General features: G+C 43.4%; 6 protein-coding genes across 6 annotated transcripts; 2 read left to right on the forward strand and 4 right to left on the reverse strand.

Moving 5' to 3' along the window:
• Positions 1-1,297: 1,297 nt before the first annotated feature.
• On the reverse strand, positions 1,298-2,509 carry TREMEDRAFT_68316 (uncharacterized protein; the record flags this gene model as incomplete). Its single annotated transcript, XM_007004220.1, has 4 exons — positions 1,298-1,466; positions 1,508-1,704; positions 1,959-2,159; positions 2,354-2,509. The coding sequence occupies 4 exons, from the start codon at positions 2,507-2,509 to the stop codon at positions 1,298-1,300; spliced, it is 723 nt and encodes a 240-aa protein (XP_007004282.1).
• Positions 2,510-3,096: 587 nt separating this feature from the next.
• TREMEDRAFT_61592 (uncharacterized protein) lies at positions 3,097-5,079 on the forward strand (the record flags this gene model as incomplete). The annotated part of the gene is made up of 4 exons (XM_007004043.1): positions 3,097-3,799; positions 4,078-4,173; positions 4,213-4,572; positions 4,976-5,079. The coding sequence occupies 4 exons, from the start codon at positions 3,097-3,099 to the stop codon at positions 5,077-5,079; spliced, it is 1,263 nt and encodes a 420-aa protein (XP_007004105.1).
• Positions 5,080-7,769: 2,690 nt separating this feature from the next.
• On the reverse strand, positions 7,770-10,043 carry TREMEDRAFT_11835 (uncharacterized protein; the record flags this gene model as incomplete). The annotated part of the gene is made up of 5 exons (XM_007003731.1): positions 7,770-7,838; positions 7,898-9,119; positions 9,376-9,589; positions 9,634-9,823; positions 9,972-10,043. Coding segments are annotated over 5 exons (1,767 nt in total), but the record flags the coding sequence as incomplete, so codon positions are not given.
• A 1,609-nt stretch (positions 10,044-11,652) lies between these two features.
• On the reverse strand, positions 11,653-16,438 carry TREMEDRAFT_30214 (uncharacterized protein; the record flags this gene model as incomplete). The annotated part of the gene is made up of 9 exons (XM_007003844.1): positions 11,653-11,753; positions 11,919-12,214; positions 12,426-12,844; positions 13,241-13,885; positions 13,965-14,067; positions 14,112-14,444; positions 14,506-15,631; positions 15,671-16,019; positions 16,145-16,438. The coding sequence occupies 9 exons, from the start codon at positions 16,436-16,438 to the stop codon at positions 11,653-11,655; spliced, it is 3,666 nt and encodes a 1,221-aa protein (XP_007003906.1).
• A 325-nt stretch (positions 16,439-16,763) lies between these two features.
• TREMEDRAFT_17930 (uncharacterized protein) lies at positions 16,764-18,009 on the forward strand (the record flags this gene model as incomplete). Its single annotated transcript, XM_007003743.1, has 5 exons — positions 16,764-16,868; positions 16,978-17,082; positions 17,265-17,311; positions 17,371-17,460; positions 17,853-18,009. Coding segments are annotated over 5 exons (504 nt in total), but the record flags the coding sequence as incomplete, so codon positions are not given.
• A 455-nt stretch (positions 18,010-18,464) lies between these two features.
• Positions 18,465-20,494, reverse strand: TREMEDRAFT_61596 (uncharacterized protein; the record flags this gene model as incomplete). Its single annotated transcript, XM_007004044.1, has 6 exons — positions 18,465-18,517; positions 18,545-19,305; positions 19,352-19,657; positions 19,703-20,115; positions 20,159-20,237; positions 20,355-20,494. 6 exons carry the CDS (start codon positions 20,492-20,494, stop codon positions 18,465-18,467), a joined length of 1,752 nt encoding a protein of 583 aa, XP_007004106.1.
• Between the last annotated feature and the right edge of the window lie 1,852 nt (positions 20,495-22,346).

The following is a 22,346-nucleotide window of genomic DNA, read 5'->3' on the forward strand; positions in this document are numbered from 1 at the left end:
CCCACTCGATCCCCATACTGTCAACAAGAATTGAGTTCCTGCAGGTTGGTTTATCGATAGATTATATTTGTTCGCGTGTTGGTCGATACTTGGTATCCAGACATTGTAACCATGTTCGACAAAAGCGGTCTGTGGTCAATCCCTGTCATCCCTCTACCTTTCACACCGCGCCACCAGGGGCAGGTGGACAATATATCGCTACATCGCTGTCTTTTCCCCGACGCTGGATCCATCGGCGGTCAAGAAAGTCGTCCCCCGCCCATCTCTCTCCATTAAGTTCCATTCGAATGGACTCGGATAAAGTCAAGGCGTCATCTGCTAACCGGAGAGTCGTACAAGCTCATTGTAAGGGACAGGAATCATAACTTTACTCCCCTATCTAATCAACAAGAAATCAAATATACTCACAGGAGTAAGTAAAAGATGATAAGGTCCATCATCTCCCCACCATCTATCCGTCAGCTACATCCTCACATCTCTCAGAGGAGAAGAAACATACTGTACGGTCGAATTCCCACATTGTGTCGGACTGTTCATCAGCTTTGTCTCACATGAACCCATTCATAAGATCAAACTCACGCAGTGACATTGACACTGAGATAACCTGCTTGTGTGAACAAAGGCGATAGAGTCACACCCAGTACGACCAGTAACGACATGGATGTCCACATGTCGGGAGATGACGAGTCGAGGGTTCACAGGTAATAATGGAGTATGTATGGCGTAAATAATTAATGTGTCGTTGTAGTGATGTAGTGTCCTTTGGTTTGTGTTCCACTAATTTGATAAGAAGCGGTGGTTGGTGCGAGAAGTACGATGAGTTATTAATATTGATGAGCTAGTGGGATCCAGCCCAGATACTAGATGATGATATTTAGATGTTGGAAAGAGAAAGATATGTGTTCGATGATGGATTCAGATGGTTCTGGTCGATGTGTCTCAAATGATGGATAAAAGGGTCGGTCGATAACCGTCGATGATGTACTTTACTTTTACTTGGACTTTGATGTCGTTCGGTATTCTGACGACGGATTCTTCGACTAGGTGGGTTGTGAGTACATGTTATTATCTGATATGTGAGGAATAAGAAGAGGATGGAAGATACAGAGTGAGAAGCTAGGTAGAGAAGGAGATTTGAAGGGTGACAACGGGCTTTTTTTTAAGCTTTCAAACGTTGCAAGGCACCCGAAAGCCGAGCATATTCTCACTGCTGATACTTCACATCTATTCATTTGTACAACTATGTGATATCAGACATATAGATACAGATATAGGGATAGCCAGAAGAATGACAGATTCACTGTATCCATTTTCTTAATTCTTTCTCAATCACCACCACCCCTCCCTTTTCTTTCACCGCGGATATCGCCGTCGTCTCCCCTTCGACACTGGTACCCGCCGTTCCAGGCAGGAAGACCGCTGTTGGAAACCCTGCTTCGAGTGAAGACAAAGCGGTAGATTTAACACTTTTGTAAGCTTTGCATGAGTGTAGATACAAGGAACATACCAATAGTCTAAAGCTAGACCAACGACGACTACTTTTTGGATTCGGTTCAGAAACAGATATCTGGCGAGTTCCGTTTCTCTTGAGGAGACGGGAGGATCGACTGGTTGGTCGGGAGTTGTGTCAGAGGAAGTGGTAGATTCAGGAGCAAGGAGATATCCTTCGAAAGCAGAATAGGCTTCGAGACATTTGTGACATGCCTGAGATCAGTGGTGTGCACTTGTACTTACCCCGTATCCTTCTAATTGCCTGAGTTGACACTCGGGTAAAATAGGGGGAAGTGTGTGGGTGACTCGGACGACTACCCAAGCTCTAGCATGTAGCAAGGGGACTCATAATAACGACTGAGAGGTCTGTATCGATTTTAGAGAGCAAAATTGGCGTTGAAGAGAGGGAAGGAGGGGTTACGGGAGCAGAAGGGATACATCGAGGAGGAAGAGCATACCTTCCGAACAATCCTCTTCTCTCCTTTCCAACACCTCAAACATTCATTCACATCCTCATGTATCTCCACCCCGTGAGTACCTACAATACAATGATCAGGCCACATCATCTGTTCGTACGTTCTGTCATGTACGTCGGTGACTATTCTCGAGGTGAAAGGTTGTGCATCATGGGTAGAAGCGAAGGAAATATGACCTGGGGGATGATAGTCCTACTGATCAGCTTTCTGTCCCATGTTCCATGTCCCTATCCTCTCTCTTCATTTTTCCTCCCGTACACCTCAAAGATTCTTCTTGAACCGAACCTCGATCAGACAAAGCTGACCTTATACACCGGGCATATGTCGGGGTATTTACTGAAGACGGGACGAGAGAAGGGAAGCTATCTGTGAGGGAAAGGACCGACCTGGGAAGCGACGACAATTGTCCAATCCCATCCCTCCTCCACATCCAATAACTTGTTGATGGGTGATAAGATACGATCCCCGTCAGGTATAGCTAGTGAACCATGGGGTAAGAAATCGTATTGTACGTCAACTACGATTAGAGCTGTTCTTGTCATTAGTTGTACACTTACCAAGACATCCTCCCCGCGCTCGCCTGCTCAATCTTATTGCGACTAAGATCAGTCACGTGATCAAATTCACTATCACTGCTCGCTATCATCTCACTCGTCCTCATCATCACATCTTACCTCGTGGACAGCTGTCGCAGGCAGTTCGTCAAATGGGGAGGTACGTATAAGTGGCATACATGTCCGGTAAACGAGGAGGTGAACTTATAAAAGGTCAAGGAAGATGAAAAGACACACGTAGGAATATCCTTTCTCTTTCTTACTCCCAATACCCAAAGGATGTCGACTTTCTCAACCTCATCCTCTTACCATCCCCCTCCATCTCTCTGCTCACTCGTAATCTCAACAGCTCTCTAAATCTCAAATTCTCCCATCAATCTCACAACACAGGTACTGATCTATCAAACACTCACATCACATCACCTCCACCGCTCTCCAAGCACCTTCATCCTATTGTAGAAACCCCCTCGTCACTACACAACACACAATCATACCTCTGACCGACTACTAAACTCCTACCCACGTCCTCCACAAAACTTTCGCTCGTTATCTAACCCCACTGACCATTCCTGACCATGTCTGATCCACGTGAAGAGGCGAAGAAACAGGCAGAAGCCCAAGCTAGAGCCAAAGCCAAAGCTGAAGCAGCTGGAAAATCCCCTTCGTCCTCTTCCAGTGACCCCAAAGCTGCCGCCGCGGCTCAAGCAGCGAAAGAAAAAGCGGCGAAGGAACAAGCAGCTGCCAAAGGTGGTTCTTCTTCCTCTGGCTCTGGCTCATCCAGTTCCCGTCCCTCCTCATCTTCTTCTTCCTCGTCCTCCGGTGGATCCAGCTCGAGTTCAAGTCCATCACCAAAACCATCCGTCGCAACCCCTCAAATCAGCGCAAACGCATGGATGAGTTTCTTTCTCTTCGTATGTCTTTGTCTCATCATTCTTCAAGGTCCACTAGGTTTGACAGCTTCCGCCCCTGCCGCGTCTCTCGGTGGTGGATGGTTCGGTTCATCGAATTCAGGCGGTACAGGTGGATGGGGTGGATTACCAGGATGTGGAATGGGAGTTGTTATGATGCCATGGTGTTCGAATCCTGTTCAACCTGCCATAGGTGGTGGTGGTGCGGGTGGTGGTGGAGGAATGGGAGGACAAGGAGGTTTCGCTTTACCTGGTGGAGGAGGAGGATGGAGTTGGTATGCGAACCCTCAACAACAAGGTGTTCAAGGTTTTCCAGGTGCTCAAGGGATGCAAGGTGTGCCGCAAATACAAAATGTACAGATACAAGGTGGTGAGTACACGTACGCTCATTGTTCCTGCCTATTACCTCTCTCGTACTCTACTGTCTCACTTTTCGTTCTTCGCATCCCCCTTTCTCTTCTCCCTCTCGAATGAGGACATCAAATTCCTCGTCTCTCTTTCCCCTGTCCAATCATCATGCTGGAATTCTCCCCTCTCTTCCCCTTCTTCAATGAGAACAACTAAAATCCACTTCAATCTTCTTCCTTTCCCAAGCCACTATATCCCTGAAGAAAAGGGAGCAAAAAGAAGAAGACTTACTGATGACAGGATACGACCCATACGCAGGTATGATATGTCTTTATTTCCCATATCTTTGTCCATTCGTTTATCTACCCATGGCTCAAGGACAACAAATCCCAAATGGTCAGTCCCTTTCAAATACTACATCAACTGACAAAACAGCTTATCCTTACCCTCCTCCTCCCGGTGATAATTCAAGAGAATACATAAGGACATCAAATGGTATGATATATGAAAAACCTGCAAAAGTCGTCCAAGTTTCTCAACAACTTCCAAGAGGAAGAGGTGGACCTTATACTTATAATCAACCTCAAGGACCTCAAATACCATATGGTTATGGGATACCTCAACAGAATTACGGACCTCCTTTTCCTGGTGGGTACAATGGGATACCGAGGAATCAGGGATTGAATATGGGTATACCACCTAATTATGGGACTATCCCAGGACAAGTTGGAAGAATACATTCTCATCCTGCTCCTCCACCTCCTTTAGGAGCTCCACCAGTTTCTCCAGCGACACGTGAGTTTTGTTCTGTTCTCAATGTCTCCTTCCATGTATTTGCTATCTTCTTTCGTCGTACTTTATTCGTCTCTATCCTTCTGATCCCTTTTGCATCCCTCGTGATTCATCAACCTGGTCGTCGGAATCGGCGACATCATCAACTCTTTATACACCAAGTTCCGACACCTTTTCCTCAATACTCACACTTACCGATCGGCATTTTCTGCTATTCCACTCTTCCACTCTTCCACTCTTCCACTCTTCCACTCTTCCACTCTTCCACTCTTCCACTCTTCCACTCTTCCACTCTTCCACTCTTCCACTCTTCCACTCTTCCGCTGTTCCATCCTCTTCATCTATGATGTTATCGCCAGTCCGCATCGTCTGATAATCCCAACCGCTCAGCTAACTGACTCACAAGCTATAAATGAACAAAGTCCAGGATTAGCAAACCTCGAAAATGCTTTTTACCCATTATTAGTAGGAGCCATCGCCTTGTTGGTAATTTTCGACTATGCGACATGATCGAGCCTCCCCCTCCCCCCTTTCCAGTGTTTCCACTCTTCATCGAGCATTTCTCTCCAATGACCATCTCATGACGTGTCCATCATTCGCTCTGACCTGTATGGAAAGCAGCTCATGGACTCTCGATCGCTGACGGAAAACTTGAGCATCAAACTTATGAGACCTCGAGCAGTGTTCTCTAAGACGAGGATCGATCGTCAGTAGAAAATAGTCAGTGAAAATTAGTTAAATCAAGATGTTTAGTAGACTACAGTAGTAGTATCAGATGATTGAACTTTATGCATCTTTCTTCCCATCTTTTCTTTATTTTAGCTGATCAACGGAGAAAATATGAATTGTTTGATCAAGATGTACGAATATGTAGATATGTTTATTTCATTATGACATCTCGAGACATCCAATCCCTGATAACACCTATCCATCGTCGAAGATCACACATTGCCTATCTCATCTACTAATTGAGAAGGTCCCATTCGGCCAATCACCAGAAATACGATTGAGAGTCACTTTCCACCTCAGGTTATGATAAACCAGTATCATTCACCATTGAGTCAAGAAGTATCACCTCATCCGACTGAGAGCAAGATACCATCCCTCAAACCAGAAATGACGGAATGATAAAGCTCTTCCCCGTGAGAAAAGCCAAATACACCTCAAATGGTAATGTCTAGATTCCAAAAACGAGACTCTCCGCTATTTTCTCCCCGAATCGTCCGAATCGACTTCTAACACTATTACCCGTATGTGTATTCTCTCGTCTGGCTGGAATGCTAGGGATTTCTGGATCATTCTTGGGGTTTAAAGGTAGTTCAGCTGGATATTGCGTTCGGTCCGACTGGACGTTGGGATTTTTGTTGAATAGTTTTTCTGCTTTTGTTTGACTGATAGTCAGTCGTCATTAATCAGAAGATGAGGTATAACTGTATCTACACATGAACCGATCAGGATACGGCGAAGAAGAGGTGGAGGGAGGCAGTCAATGATAGCGACGAATATTGGAGTGAGTTGACAGAGGAAAGCAAAAGTGAGCTAATCATGGTTATGAAAGATGAAATAAGCGATACACGAGGAAAAGCGTTCTGGACTCACGCTTTCATCGACTTCTTCTCTTCTTTACTCATTTTCAACTTACTTTTAATCTTCTTACTCGTCCATGAAGTACTTCCTGAATGAACACTATTCGTATCGTTTTCCTTCGGAGGAGGCGGTAAATCCCTCTCTTCTCTCTGAATCATTTCAACCTCTCTTATCTGCTCTTCCTTTAAAGTCAAATATCTCATTCCTAAGTTCCCTTCGTCCGACTTGTCCCCCGTGGTGCCAATTTGCATGTTCATTAACTTGTCCCCCGTAGCCCCGATTTGCATGTTCATTAACTTGTCTTCCTTCCTTCTCATACCCACATCAGGATCGTCATCCCATATCACTGGTCTTCTCATTCTTGTCAACGTCTGACTTTTGAACATATCCCTAGGATATCTTCCTTCACCCGATAACATCAACTGAGCTTGTCTCTCTCCCGAAGATAAATTAGTAAGATCATACGTCGTATCTACATCGTATATCCTAGCTGTGGTAGGTTTACGAAGATTATCTTCAGACATGTATCTTTGTAAACTTCTTTCTTTCCTTCTTCCACTCATCGAGTTATACGGTGGTTGGGTTCGAGTAGAAGAGAAAGTTTTTGATGAGGTTGGAGTGGTACTATGATAATTTCCAGAAGTAGAATTGAAAGATGTAGAACGGGAAATAATGTCTGGATTTCCTTTTCGTGTAACAGTCGTAGTATTGTGAATATTGACGAGTTTATTAATACCGGAATGAGGCCATGCGGATGGGGCCACCTTCTGGTCTTTCGACTCTATGGGTGATATGGCGCTTTGCTCGAGAGGATGGATCTTGCGGACTGGTGAAAATACATATCGACCTGTTGGACGATTGACAACTCTGGCTTCGTAATGTACCTCCTTGGTCTTTTGTATTGGGGAAGAAGATATCGACTTGACTCCTGGAGTACTTGACACCTTGTGCTCTCTGGATCCATAATTCTCAAGTGAGGTGGAGCGAGGGGTTTTTTCTTGAATTCTATCTTGCTTCGATGAAAAAGTGTGAAGATTCCCTTCATACCCTTCCCCATCCCGTGGGGTCGGAGGGTACAACGACCCTTCACTCGAAGTGGACTCTCTGAAATAATACTCGTCTTCCATCATACCCAACTCGGGGGTCGGAGGTAAACCCAAATCCGTCCTACTAGACATAGGTGAAACAGTCACCGAAAGACCTTTACGCAAAGTTGATTTTGACATTTCCTTTGGGATCGTTTTGTCTACATTCAAGCTGGCTGATATGTCATCTCGGAATGAGGAGACCTGTGTCTTCTGATCTGAATCAAACCTGTTATCGAGATAACCGGAAATCGATGGATCCGGGTAGGTCGTTTCGACTGTGTGATCAATAGAATGGGGGTTTGAAGATGATATGGACGTTGAAGTCGAGGTAGGAGAGAGTGGAAGTGATTCGGATTTGAGATGAATTGGTAAAGTAGGTGAGTCCGGTAAAGTCGGATTTAGTTCCAGCTGAACACGTCGAAAAGTAGCTTGAGGAGGTGAAACATGTGAACTACTTTCCGCTCCTGTTGAAGTTTGAGAAGGAGCTGTATTCCCACTTCTTTGAGGTGTACCAGTAGGTAAAGCTCCTTCTGTAGTCGTAGCAGATTGAGGACCTTGTCTACCACTTCTTGATCCTGTGTTACTCTTTGCTGACTTTTCATCAGCCCGTTGTTCTTCACTTGACACCAAAATAATAAGATAGATCGACTTACATGAATCATTTGTAAAGCTCTGACTTGTAATGGTAATTCCCCACTTAAAGAAGCTACTTCATATACACCCACAGCATTTGTAGGATCTAGCCTTTCGTGTAAAGCATGCACAACCAATTTCCCCAATCTTTCCAACTGATATTGTTTAGCCATGAATAATAAAGCGGATAATACCGGTGCACGATTTTGTAATTGAGTTGATATTGTTAATGTATATAGATATTGTAAAAAAGCCACACAAACAGGGAAAGGTTGAGGCATATTTATTTGAGAAGGTTCTAATTGAGCTGGTGAATAAGATCCAAGAAGTGTATCATTTATATCGACCGATTGAAGTTCTTCAACCACAGAAGATGTTTTCTCTAACATTTGATTTTCTTGTTGAGCGAACCATGACCATCTTTCTCTTAATAAACGTTTTGAACATTTGATCTTTCTACCATCTTCACAAACGACTTCGAAATCAGAAACCAATTGTTCTTCCAATAAACTCAATCCCGTCTCCTGAGTCAAAGTTGGTAATTGAAGTTTTGGTGGAGTATAAATTCCGAATGTTTCTAGAGATATGATAGCCAAATGATCAAGATTGACAGCTCGTTTACCATAATCCGTAGCGAGATCGTAATTCGCGTTACCAAAAACTATCAAACGATTTTTTTCAGGCCATAAAATAGCTTTATTCCAACTTCCATCAATCAAGACTGAAGGTTCTAGATGTTTCCAAGTCATTTCTTCTAAATTCAAAGCCCATATGGAGAAAGCTGCAGAAGTTGAAGCGAGGTATAAACCACATAAAACGAAATGATTCCCTACTATACCCCCTGTTGGAAAACGTAATCCGGGAGGTTGAGAAGTTCCTCTCATTCTTGAAGAGATATCACGAATATTAAAAGTTGGAGGAGAGATATGTTTTTCTGCTGAAGTGAATGGAAGTGTATCGGATTCGATAGGAGTGAATAAATCAAGTTCACGACGAACTCGAGCAAAATCGTAATTTGAATAACACCATATATCCCCACCTTCTCCTTCTTCATCGATAGTGTACGAATGAGTTGTGGAGGGTTTGTTATCGATCCGACGTGGAAGGATGACTTTTTGTTTGGAAGACGCCATAACACTTCGATATGCACCTTTTGAATGAAGCCCTGACATTTCGGGTTGGGCCGTCTTGGAGATCCAGCGACGAGTACGAAGGTCGTATACGTTGACTTCGTAGATCCATCTGTCGTGAGCATGCAATCATTCACCCGGCACCCAGGGTACCACAGATGAAATGGCACGCTTGATGTGATTATTGTGGAACAACATGGTTGATCATTGTGGAATAAGAACATGCAGATCCTTGTGAGAGAGTTCTATGGAGATTAAGAGGGCCAGCACATGACCCGTGAGACGTACTGAGCCAGGTGTATTTCGGGATGGGAAATAGGAGGAATGATACGCGTCATCAAGGCAGTGACAAGCAGAAGATGACTCACGAATTGTCGGAATGTTGTCCACCAGAAACGATCAACTTGCCTCTCGACACCGCACTCAGATGAGCGTATCTAGGAGACGGCAGCAAGTCTTCGTCCTGTTCCTCCTCCGGTTGCGGCAGCCATTTCCTCGTCAGGCAATCAAAGAACCAAATATCGCTATGAACGGTAGATTCCGCACTCGACATTCCACCGAAACACACCAATTTATCTTCCCCTATGTCTCAGCTTGTTTCTGTGTACTTAGGGGACGAAACTTACAAACATCCATTGAATGGAAATATCTAGGACCAGGACCATCCCCTGCATCTAAACGTGTCCATATTCTCGTACTGAGATCCATGGACCACATGATGTCTGACAGACGACGGTCGTGTACTTGTTTTCCGCCATAGAGGAAAACGGTGGGTTGATGAGGGGAAGGAAGTGGGGAGATGGTGACTGATGGGCCCTGATATTTAGCCATTGCTTTGTTATCCTCAGACCCAACCATGTGGAATGATAATAATCGTGCATTTAGATGAATCCGTCGTTAACTTGGTGTTCGATAGAGTGTATGCGTTGTTCCGTGGTTATGGTAGTGAACGAGAGTGACTCACAGTGAGTGGAACCGGTATGTCACCTCTAGTGGATTCACTCCAACTTATCATATGTGACAAAGACGAATCCATCGTGTTCCTACTTCTCTTGTCTTTTTTTTTATTCCACAATTTGTCTCGGAATGTATTCTTTCACAATCCAAAGAATGTCTCGGAATCGATACGGAATGGTTTAAGTTTAGTAATCTCCACAATGAGGGTGTTGACTACCATATGTCGTTTTTTTTCCTGAATGATGTGAATTGGGTGGCTGCGATATGGGGCGTCTCCATCGACCAAAAATGTTCCTTAAATCCTATCAAAGTCAAAGCGTGATCTGATGCCGGGGACGATCCAACTACTGAAGTATTCTCGGGCGTTACTCAGTTCATCAACAATCTTGGACGATATCCGTCATCAATTTCTTGAACCAAAATCCGCACACTTTATAATCCCGGTGGTCGGTGACGGAGGAAATGGTTGTGAAGGAGTGATGAAGAAAAAGATGAGACGTGTTGAAGATTTCCAACCTATTTATCAGTAACCGTCGTGTGAGCAAGTAAATTTATAAGGAGAATATGACGGGGTTTATAGAGTGAGATGTGATTAGGAACGACGGGGATCAAGGGAATTCTTGAAGATGACCAAACTTTCAAATGTGTAAACTCACGCCCGCTTCTTTCCCTTTCGTACTACTATCTAGCCGTTGAGGGCACCTCTGATCAATACTAGTAGTGTGGGCGTAGGTCGAGAATATTCGCTTGAACTAGGTCATGTACGGACGAGGCGTCGAGTAGGAGTTTAGGTCAGAAGTGAAGTTGAGGTTGAAGGAATGACGAGTGAAATCAAGCGAGTAGACTGTAAGGTCCTTCCTTGCTCTCCTTTGTCCCCGGATCCCCGGCCACGGGAACTTTTCCCATATGCAAAAACCTCTGAAATATCACACCCCAAATCATCAACATTCACTTTTGCTTGAGTGATAATGACACTACCCTAATACTGAACGGAGATATAAAGTATCAAGTTTACACTGTTGATAATTGAGATCTGATGGTTGTCAAGACTCACAGCCCTTTACTCGAGGGTAACTTGAGAGTCCGCGCTGCGCCTCGAGGCGTAGTCTTGGGACTTTGTCTGACCAAACCGGGCCCGAATGTCTGGTGAGGAGTACGAGAGGGAGAGGGATCTGCAGGGGTTTACAGTGGAGAATACACGGGTGAAGGGTCATACTATACGAGTAAGGGTGAAGGGGTGGAATGTAAGAGATTGTTAGGGAAAGTGGGGAAAGGTGGGGTAGAAATGACATCTGCCACGTGGAGGATGAGCACCCACTGACCACTGACCACTGACCACTGATCCACCGGGGGTTATGCGGTGTGCGGTGGGGAAGGAACACCGGGTGATCATGGCGGACCTTATGACTAACATAGATGTCTGGGGTTTTAGTCAAAGTGCGATGAAGAACAACTGCATGCTAGGATGCGGAGGATACAACAGAGATCTAATAAGATGTAAAGTACCATTATGCTCGGACGCGTTTGTAAAACCTAAAGGGGTCAGCTTGACATCCATTTGATAGCACTATACAGTAAACTCACAAGATGTAGGCTTGACGGGACTAATCGTTAGCGTTTGCTCTCCCAGGTGTCGATACAGGCCTGGAAAGTTGAACCCGAAAAAATATATCCGAGAGATGAAGGTGTCATGAGCAATCACTCACAACTATATCTTTCTCTTGTGCATGGGTGATCCGACTGTCTTCACAAAACATCCAACCTTTTGAACTTTTGACATATGCCGTGTCTGTAATCAGCATTATTCCGAGTCAAACCCCTGTTCAATCCCCTTAAGGAAGGACTACCATGTGAGAACAAAGTGGAGGCTTGGAGTAGAATTCAAAACGTTCGATCATATACTGTATCGTTGTGAGATCTAAAAAAGAGTGATAAGCGACCTGACAATACTCACAATGACCACTACTCAAAGTCCCGATATGATTACTAACAGCATAACAATCATATTTAAAAGGTGCAACCTGAGTCCTAGGATCTCCTAAATCTTCTCTACCCGTCGACATCCTAGGTGGAACATAACGACTCAAATCTAGATTCTTAAGTGGGAAGACTATATGAGCGTCTGATTTGTCCCAAAAGAGACCATCTTTGGTGGAAAATCGTTTGAGTTGAATGAGGAGGACGGGGGGAAGACGAGCTATGGTGAGTGTTTTCGATGCTCTTCGAGGGACTTTACATCGAGGGCAATACCTATGGGTCAACCGACATCCCTACTTGTCACGGTATAGGTTTGACCGTCATCTCTGATCTGAAGGCTGGTGATCAAGGGGATGGAAGTAGTCCTCATGAAAAGGTGACTGATGACAATCAATAGATAGAGTGAATGTGAGGGGAAGAAACAATGGGAAAGAGAAGAAAGAAGTGGTGTTAAGGAAGGGTCGAAAAAAAAAGCATAACTCACCAAGCATCATCTTTATCAATAATCTCCGTTTCAACAAACTCATCAATCAATTCCTGAACGACCAACTTATTTTTACCTCTTGGAATTTGCAGGCTCATATACATGAAAGCATCATAAGTCGTACTTGTTTTCCCACAAGTTAAACATTCCAATCTATTTCTATATTGACCTTGGAATAAATCCACGATGAAACTATCATCACGCATACGATAAATTTGCCATTCTTTTTCAGAAGCGACTTCTGGTGAAAGTGTTTCAAGAGCGTGTTCCCTCTCTGGGGTCATTTCGACAGGTGGAGGTTTGACTAGGACTCGATTGAGATCTTCGTGTAGACCATCAAGGACGAACGAAAGGAATTCTTGAGAATCATGTTGTTCGTTTGTTGCTGTGAATTGTGGAGCGAATGCTGTTATGCTGGCCTGTTTACGCGTCAGTACGAATTTAATCTCTTTCTCTCGATCCCGCGACCTGTCATACTTCTGAGGAGAGCGATCGGGGTATGACGATTTGGACAGGACGTTTTGTTTTGGATGAGGCTGGGAGCAATTTCAGATAGTAATATGTCTGATTGATTGAAATCAATTTTCCCCGAAGATGTGACTCCTTTTGATGGACACAGAGACTAGCGCAATCAAGGTGATATAAAGAGATATTTTACGACATGGTGGGGAAAGACGATTCGTGGGAGAAAGAAAATCAATGATGGCTGAGAAAAGGATGATAGCGAAAAGAAGAAAAGAAGATCAGCAATGAAGAGGATAAGGAGCGTAACCAGGAAGAGCAGATATACCAGAATAAAACACAAATTAACTCACTCGGAATGTCTTTGGAGTCAGAAAATGATATTGTTCCTCCCATAAAGCATGTAACAAATCCCCAAAAGCCTTTGCCAAAACACCTTTTGTTCCTAATGGATTACTAACATTTACCATTTTCTTATAACCTCCATCCAAAAATAACCTAGCGAAAGGATACGTAGCACTCAAACATTGAATCGTCGAGTTCATATAACATGTAGCTCCTAAATTCTTCAATCCCGTCAGACCTAACGATACATCATCCCAATATTTCACATCACCCGTTTCACGAGCGACTAGATCTAATCCTCTTATGGATCCTGATCTAACGACGGAAGGACGAGGATCGTATCTTTCCAAAGAATGAGTTTGAACAGGTGGAGGTGGTTGTGGTAAAGAATGAGTTTGAGGATAATCGAAAGAATTACGAGATTGTGTGTATCCGGAATAAGGTTGATTATGTTGTTCTACATAATCTGATTTTCTTCTGGCTCCTGGACCTGGATGAAGGGTTGCTTGTGGTGGAGGAGCTATAGGAGTACTGGAATATGCTGATGAATGAGGGGAACGAACGGGAGAAGGGATGGGATAACGGGAAGAAGATGGATGACCGGTGTAAGATGTTTCACCTATCATGGATTGTGGTATATTGGCATAACCGAACTAAACGTTAGTTCTGAGTGATGAAAAGACTTGTCAGGTTGGAAAAGTTGAATGAAAGATAAAGAGGGAAGGAACTGACCGATTCACTGATATTTTTAGCATATTGGGAAGATTGATATACTGGCATTTCCCTATTGGCCCTTTTTGTCGCCGCATCACCATTGGAAATCGACGGTCTGGAACTGTGCGTGTGAGCGAGTGTAGAGTGCAGTTGAGAGAGACTCACGAAGATGATCCATTGACACCTTTAGCGACACCATGTCTACTTCCATTGACACCATTCATATGTCTCGCAGCACGCATCTTGATAAACTCTGTCCAAGCGTGATATCCTCCAGTGAGCATGACAGGAGTTCGTTCGAGCTTTTTAGCAAACTCATGTTCGTAGATGATATCCCATAATCTTGACAGAGCAGTCGGGGGAGATCCCTTACGAGGCCAAGAGACGGAATTAGAATCATATACTACCACAAGGTCGGCTTTATGTCGCTCTTCAAACGCTTTCCGTTGAGCTTCAGGAGATAAAGATAGGGAATCTTCCAACTTATTCGAAGTCATACTATTCATTAGTTGTGATGTAAACTGCTGAGCAAAAAGCGAAAGATCAAAAATGAACTCACTCGCTACGTAAAAGAACCGTAGGATCCATCCATACCGCCTTGACGATCGCACCACGTGGTTCGTATTCCTTTCCCACGTAACCTCTTCTGAATTCTTCCTCCGAACGAACATCCAAAAGAACCACATCCACAGCAGGGTTCAAAAAATAACTTCTCAAGGTATCCGGATCGATACAATTGGCAAAGGGGAATTTCGGTTTTGTCGGTTTTTCCAATGTTGCCTTGGCCACGGGGAATGATAATGGAGGTGAGGGTGCATCCATAGGACCACCGTTCGACAGGGGAGAACGAATAGGGGGTAATGGTAAAGGTAATCGTTTACGTGTTTCTGATGGGGAGACGGGATTATGTGGTGGGATAAGATTATCTTCCATCTCTGACACATTGGGTGTACTGGCGGGTCGTATAAAATCATGTCTCGCGGCTGGACTAGGTGGACGAGGACCTTTGGAATCGAAATTGAGATTATCAGGTCGAGAAGGGGGAGGAGGTAAACCAGGTCGATGAGATGGTACGGATGGAAGAGAAGGGAAAGTCGGTACATCAGGGAAAGTAGGTGTTGAAGTAGCTTCATCATTTGGTGAACCTATAAGATCGATGGTAGGGATATGTGAGCTGGGTGAAAGTGGTAGACCGGAGATTGGAGCTTCAGGTATGGAGGTTGATTCCATGACATCGAATTCTTGATCAAATTTACTGAGTGAGGGAAAGTTTTTCTCGAATTCTTCTATACCGTCCGGACCTATCTTCGTTGGGGTTTCAGTTTGTGGTGTATGTTGTCGTTCATCATACTCGAAAGGGGCGACGACTTGATCGGGTGCTTGTGGGATAGTGGGTAGAGTAAGTCGATGAGGGGAAGATGATAGTTGTGTGTGTATATGATTAGAATCCGAATGGTTGGTCTCGGAAAGATGAGTGTTGATACTATCTGGCCCTGTCGACGTTTTCGATCTGGTGGAAGAACCCGTTCTGGTCTCCCTCACACCGACTGACTCTTCCGAACCTGTATTTTGCTTTGGAGGGGACAGATTCGGTTTGAGATGTACAGAGGGTCTTCGTTGAGTCGTTGCGGTCTGAACAGAAGGCTGGGTCGATTGTGCCGAAGTAGAACCTGATCTATTACGTCCTTTAGTGATTGATACGTTTCTCGCTAGTCCAAAGTTACCCGCTCCACCAGTGACCAACATTCCTCCAGAGCCCCCAGGTTTCGTTGGACTGGGGATAGTATGTTCTCTGTCCTTACTAACACTGAGACGTTTTGTTGATGATCCCACATCCATACCTTTCATATTAAGAGCTCGCATCCTATCAGCTATACTCCCCCCAGTGGCGATATCTGGTCCTGATGGTTGACGTTGTGGAGGAGGAGGTGGGTGTAAACCGTTTGTGGAACTTTCCATGAGCTTAGTATTCCTTGGTTCCAATGTGAAAACTGACCTTTCGCCTCTTTCAACAGGACGCTGTTTCAAAATCTCTTTGATCTCTTTTGCTTTGGAAACAAAAGCATCGTATGTCTGAAAATCAGTCATTCCCTCCATATCCTCCAGCCTATTGTCTTCACAGCAATCCGCAATGCGTGACAGCCACTTTCACCATAGCCAGGGAGGAAGATATATGTAAGTGTATAGATTGAACTTACAGGTTTGAAATCTTTGATACGTTGTGCCCAGGAGGAATCTTCTGATTTTACTTTTGAATAATCAGGATGTAATCTAGCATGTGTATAACATGCCGCCGCTCTCGTATATGCCAAAAACATTTCCTCTTTCCTTCCTTTTCGTTCGGCTATAACGGCCAAATCAGCTTCATGTCTGGCTCTTTCGAACCAATCCTTTGGAGATCTATCTGTGGGTGGATCGAGGTCATTGGCCATAGCTGTGATATGAGTGAGAGGAAGGGAAGAGAGTGGTGGGGAAGGAAGGGCGCGGGACATGATGATTGTCTTGAGATCTTATGTTCAATGTGGTTGATTATGCTTCACCGTCTGTTCTCTGGTATAGTTGTAGTTAACATGTATCGAGCGATATGATAATAAGCGTGAGAGAGATTTAGTTGTGTTTTGATAGATGACCAAGAAAAAAGAGATGGAAAGAGGTGAGAAAGTGAGTTGAATCATCGCCGCTTCATCGACGTTTCCTCCTATCACACTCGATACATTTACTCATATTTGACCACTATATTCGCTCACTTTACTCTGCATGCTTAGAGTCACAATCTAACAGGTTTATCTGCTTGGAACCCCAATTATGCCAATAGGTTCTTATCCACATCCTCATGCAGCTCTTCAACAACTTCAAAATCGTATTTCAACCTATCTCCTTCGATCTTATCCCATCCGAGATCTTCCACTCAACATCCGACCAGTGAGTTCAATGCCTCCTCTACAATCTTACCTGTCTATTGTGTAGCCCCATTTTATGCTCACAGAAACTGGTCTCGTTTGCTATACGAGTCATTGGAACTAACCCATAGGCTATAGTCTTTTTGACAGCAACATGGCTTTTGTTATTAGGTATACTGGGTATGGCCCCATTACCAGAATTACCAGTCAATGATAAAGCTTTACATTTCTTTGGGGTAGGTCGTTCCCTTTTTTCATACCAAAAACACTCAACTACCTCCTTCAACCTGAATACTTCGTACATCCGACTCATCTTTTTTACAAATCGAAATTCTAGCTTCATCTCACGATGAAATTGGGTATCGACAATAATCAAGTTTTGAAGACTAAGTAAAGCTGATGACTTACTGACGTACAGCTCGGCTTTGCTACTTTTTTACTCTACTACGTTATCGAAGTACCCGAGTGAGTGTTCTCATTCAATAATCAACAATTAGCGAAAGTGAAGACAGCTCACGACACAGAGGTCCAGCGAGAAGAGTATGGTATATCCGTCGAGCGCCTCTTCTCTTGACTCTCATATTAAGTTTCTTCTTTGGGGGAATAGTGAGCGAGTTCGTTCAATCTTTATTACCTGTGAGTCAGTTTTCCATCCATCTTTGGTGAAGATATCATCACATCGCCTGTAAATAATCCCCCTACTCTCCTCTTCTCTCCTCTTCAGTGCAAATATTCCTACTCTTTCATTCATCGCCCTGCTTTCCTTTCTCCCCTCTATACGCAACGTAGAAATGTGACCCACTTGAACACTCATTGTGAGAAGAAGATCGTCTCTCAGGCTTAGATATACATAAAGAGAAGTTTTGCTAAATGTAACAGTGGAAACAATTCCAACTCGGTGATGTAATCGTAAATCTTTCTTCCCTTTTCCATATCTCTCATACCATCATCTCATGATTAATCTCTCTCTTGTCATAGTACAGTTATTATCTGCAAGAGGAGAAAGTAACTCTCAGGCAAATTTACTCGGATCAACTTTATTCCTTTACCTAGCTCATATACTACATCGACGTTCCCGTCGAAGATCAGAACGTCAAGCATTATACCAACCTTTAGATAGTTCGACCTACCGTGATGCTCAAGGTCGAGAACATACTTTCGATTCTTCTCTCCCTCATGTTGATACAAGTAGAGGTACGACAGTTTGGGATGAAGATGAATCGGATAATGATCCTCCTGGAGATATAGATCGTATATCTAATGAAAGTCAGGTGTTTGAGATTGGAGATGATGAGCCACGTTTACGAGAAGAAGTTTAAAGTGAAGTTTGGGATCTTGAAAGATCATGAAGAACGTAAAGTTGGTTTTAGATTGTATCACTCATCATCTCATTATTTGCATTGATGTCGGTTCTTGAAAGAAGTGATGATGAGCATCAACGATCCTCTTCACACGAGTACAATGCGAGTACAAGTACAGTACAACTACTTCTATCTCGTCATATAATCTCGTACATACATAGAAAGCCGCTGATTGCTTTCCTACTACTCACCCCTATTTCCTCCTCTGCTTGGACACAACGGCTGAATATTTCATAACGAAAGAACTGGAAGTTTTATCATCTCGCAGGTGTTTCCGGTATCATAAGTCCAACTTCCTCCCCTTCACTTTCTTCATCAGTCATAACCATCAACTCACCCAAACTCCCATCATCATCTTCATCCACCGACGTCAAACCAGATAGAGGAATATCAGATATTCTATTCCCATTCACTGGTGTTTCCACAACGAACGAAGTTCTATCTTTCCTCTCTGTCGAAGGTTCTTCTTGTATAGGTGTAGGGTTCCAATTACTAGGATGTTTTTTGATCATCCTGGGTTTCGAAGGTGTAGCAAATATAATCGTCTTATCTTTTTCTTTCTTCATCATTTCATCTCCCATCTTTTTCTCTTTACCTCCTTCAATGATCGGTTTTCTTCCTAGAAGTCCTAATCTACTTTGACTATCAACACTCTCCATCTTTCTCCTAACTATAGAACTAGTCCGTCTTATCATTTCTCTCCCTTTGAACATATCTTTCCCACTCGGCGCTCTGACTAGGGATTTTTTGTTCGTAAGAGGTTGATCTTTGAGATCAACGGATCGACTTCTGGATCGAGGATCATCAATCTTCTCAATTCTCTCTGATGCACGGGAGACAGAACGTTGGAGTTCTCTTGTTTCTCTAGGAGGAGATAGTCGGGAAGACGATTCGGATGGGGCTTTTGAAGATCCTCGATGAACAGGTCGAGGGATGGAAATACGGGTGGTGTTGGTTCCGGAATCTGAAGATGGAGGGGGAGGGGGAAATTTAGGTTTTCGTTTTTTGGTAAGTTGAGGAAGAAGTTTGGAGGGTATAGGAGTACCAAAGATTTTCAGATGAAAAGAAGAACATTGTTCAGGGAGTTGAGGTATGAATCTAAGATCAGATTGATGAATCATCAGATAACAAGAGAAAAACTCACGTAGGAAGTAAAATATCATTCCAGAAATTCTTCACCGTAATTTGAAATTTATTCTCTTTATCGGTGATCTTACCTTTAGTCGAGATGGGTTCTTCGGAAAGACCAATGCCTAACTCGGCAACTGCCAACCAAACACTGAGACGATCCATGAACACTTCGAGCAACATGTTTGGATCATCGGTAGACATATCAGAACGTGAAACATCACGATCTCTTTCTCTATCTTTATCTCTTTTCCTTTTCTTTTTGATGGGAGGGATATGATGTGGGATATAGAGTAGGAGCAGGATTATCTGTAATAAGGTTCTGAGGCTTCAATTTTACGTACAATTTGGGTAAAAGGTTACTCACTCTCTTCTTTCGAATTCTTCTCCTAGTTTCTTGGCTGAATAAGTAAGGTTGCCTTCTACACATGATCGGCTATTTAGACGGAGATTGATACAGCTTTCCATGATCTCCATTTCGTCTTTCTGTATTCCGCTGGATGCTCTCGGCTTAGACTCCGTTTGAAGACTTTCCGTATGATCGATGGTTGTGGTTTTGATATCGGAATCTTGTATACTTTCCACGCGGTTGATAGGTACGGCCCCAGCGAGGAAGGAGGGTAAGAGAGGAGCGAGCAATTTTCTATGTCGATATTCTATCTGACTCAGAGAGAGCAGCAACGGTCGTATCAAATCGACCAAAGGGTGTCGTTCTGGTGTCACGTCGGTGGTGTTGACTCTTAGGAGGTCATATACGAACCCAGTAAGAGGAGAGAGGATCTATTCCGTCAGCTCTTGGTGCCCTACTGTTGAGATGACACACCTCTGGTAAGTATAAAGTTTCGAGATAACGTCTTCGAACATAGATTTCCAAGCTTTCGTGAGGAGCAATACATGGTCCTCTGATTATCAGCTTCCAAAACCCGCTCGCAACTGAATCAATGACAGCATAAGATTTTTGAGGGGACTTCTAGAGACTGGTCGGAGAGAGAGGTTGTGAGATTGAGGTGTTCACTCACGCGTGCGGATTGACCCATGTGTGTCCCGTGGGTGCTTTGGGTGGTAGGTTGATAGGACAACTAAAGTCTATTGAAAGAGATAGAGATTTGCGTTGTATCTTACTGGGTCCAGCCTCGACAGACGTTTGTACTTGTGTCATGATTGGGATATGCATTATAACCACCAGCCGGTAGAAGAACAGTCGCGTAACGCGCAGATGTCCCACGCGCCTAACTAGCAAGATAGATTGGGGCCTCCGACACGCCTATCTGACCCATGACCAAATTCTTCTCTCCGGTTGGACAAAGGGCGCGTTTTCAAACCTTTCAACCACCGTTTCGGCCTTTCTTCTCACAACATCTCCGCCTTCTATCCTCGTGATCCTCCATCTATAAGACATATACACTAAGAGGGAGATAACTAGAAGTCATTATTGGATAAGATGAGTGATAAGCTCACTAGAGTAGCTATAGTCTCAGACGACAAGGTCAGTCGCCACTCCTTTTCTTTTCTTTCAGGGAATGACGCTGATGGGTATAGTGCAAACCCAAGAAATGGTGAGTTAGTCTTGTGGAATAGTACAACAAATCTCACGTTCAGTCGCCAGGAATGTAAACGTTCATGTCCCGTGGTGAAAATGGGCAAATTATGTATAGAGGTTAATCCTACGGATAAGAAAGCTTTCATCTCTGAGGATTTATGTATAGGATGTGGTATATGTGTCAAAAAGTGGGTTTCTTTCTTTGATCAATTCTACTCGTTCCCTGGAGAAGAAGGGGGCAGGAATGTTCATCCGTGTTGACGATAATGGTTGTGATTGGAATAGGCTCGAGAAGCTCATTTTCAGATGTCCTTTCGAAGCTATCCAAATTCTCAACCTTCCTACCAACCTCGAAACCCACGTGACACATCGTTACGCCGCCAACGCGTTCAAACTCCATCGTCTACCCACTCCTCGACCAGGTCAAGTCCTCGGATTGGTAGGTACAAACGGTATTGGAAAATCGACCGCATTGAAAATTCTCTCTGGCAAGCTTAAACCGAATTTGGGAAGATATGATGATCCACCTGAATGGGCTGAGATATTGAAATATTTCCGTGGATCAGAATTACAAAATTTCTTCACAAAAGTTCTTGAAGATAATATAAAAGCAGTCACGAAACCTCAATATGTTGATCAAATCCCAAGAAGTATAAAAGTACCAAATATGACCGTTGGTAAAATGTTTGATAGACAAACCGAACTTCCTAATCGAGATCAATTAGAGGTAGATTTAGAATTAAAAGGATTACAAGAAAGAGAAGTCAAACAATTATCTGGTGGAGAATTACAAAGATTCGCAATAGCTATCGCAAGTGTGAGAAATGCCGACATTTATATGTTTGACGAACCTTCTTCCTACCTCGATATCAGACAACGTTTAGCAGCTGCTAGAGTAATCAGAGGTTTAGTACAATCAACGAATTATGTCGTCGTTGTTGAACATGATTTAGCTACTTTGGATTATCTTTCAGATTTCATTTGTGTTTTATATGGTGTTCCAGGAACGTATGGTGTGGTAACTATGCCTTATTCAGTTAGAGAAGGTATCAACATTTTCTTAGATGGTATGATCCCAACGGAAAATTTACGATTTAGAGAAGAAAGTTTGACTTTTAAAATATCAGAAACGGCAGATGAAGTTCAAGTTCCGAAAACTAGAAGATATCAATATCCTAAAATGACGAAAACTTTAGGTGGTTTCAAATTACATGTTGATCCAGGAGATTTTTCAGATTCTGAAATCATCGTTTTGTTAGGAGAGAATGGAATGGGTAAAACTACTTTGGTTCAAATGTTAGGTGGGAAATTAGAACCTGATGATCCTAAAGATAAAGTTGAATTGAGAGTATCTATGAAACCTCAAACAAGTGAGGAATTTCTTTAAATGAATGAAGATTAAACACTAAGACAAGTCTCACCAAAGTTTCCAGGAACAGTTCGAATGCTATTGATTAAAAGAATAAAGAAT

The sequence above is a fragment of the Tremella mesenterica genome (assembly GCF_000271645.1).
Source record: "Tremella mesenterica DSM 1558 unplaced genomic scaffold TREMEscaffold_4, whole genome shotgun sequence".
NCBI lineage: Eukaryota > Fungi > Basidiomycota > Tremellomycetes > Tremellales > Tremellaceae > Tremella > Tremella mesenterica.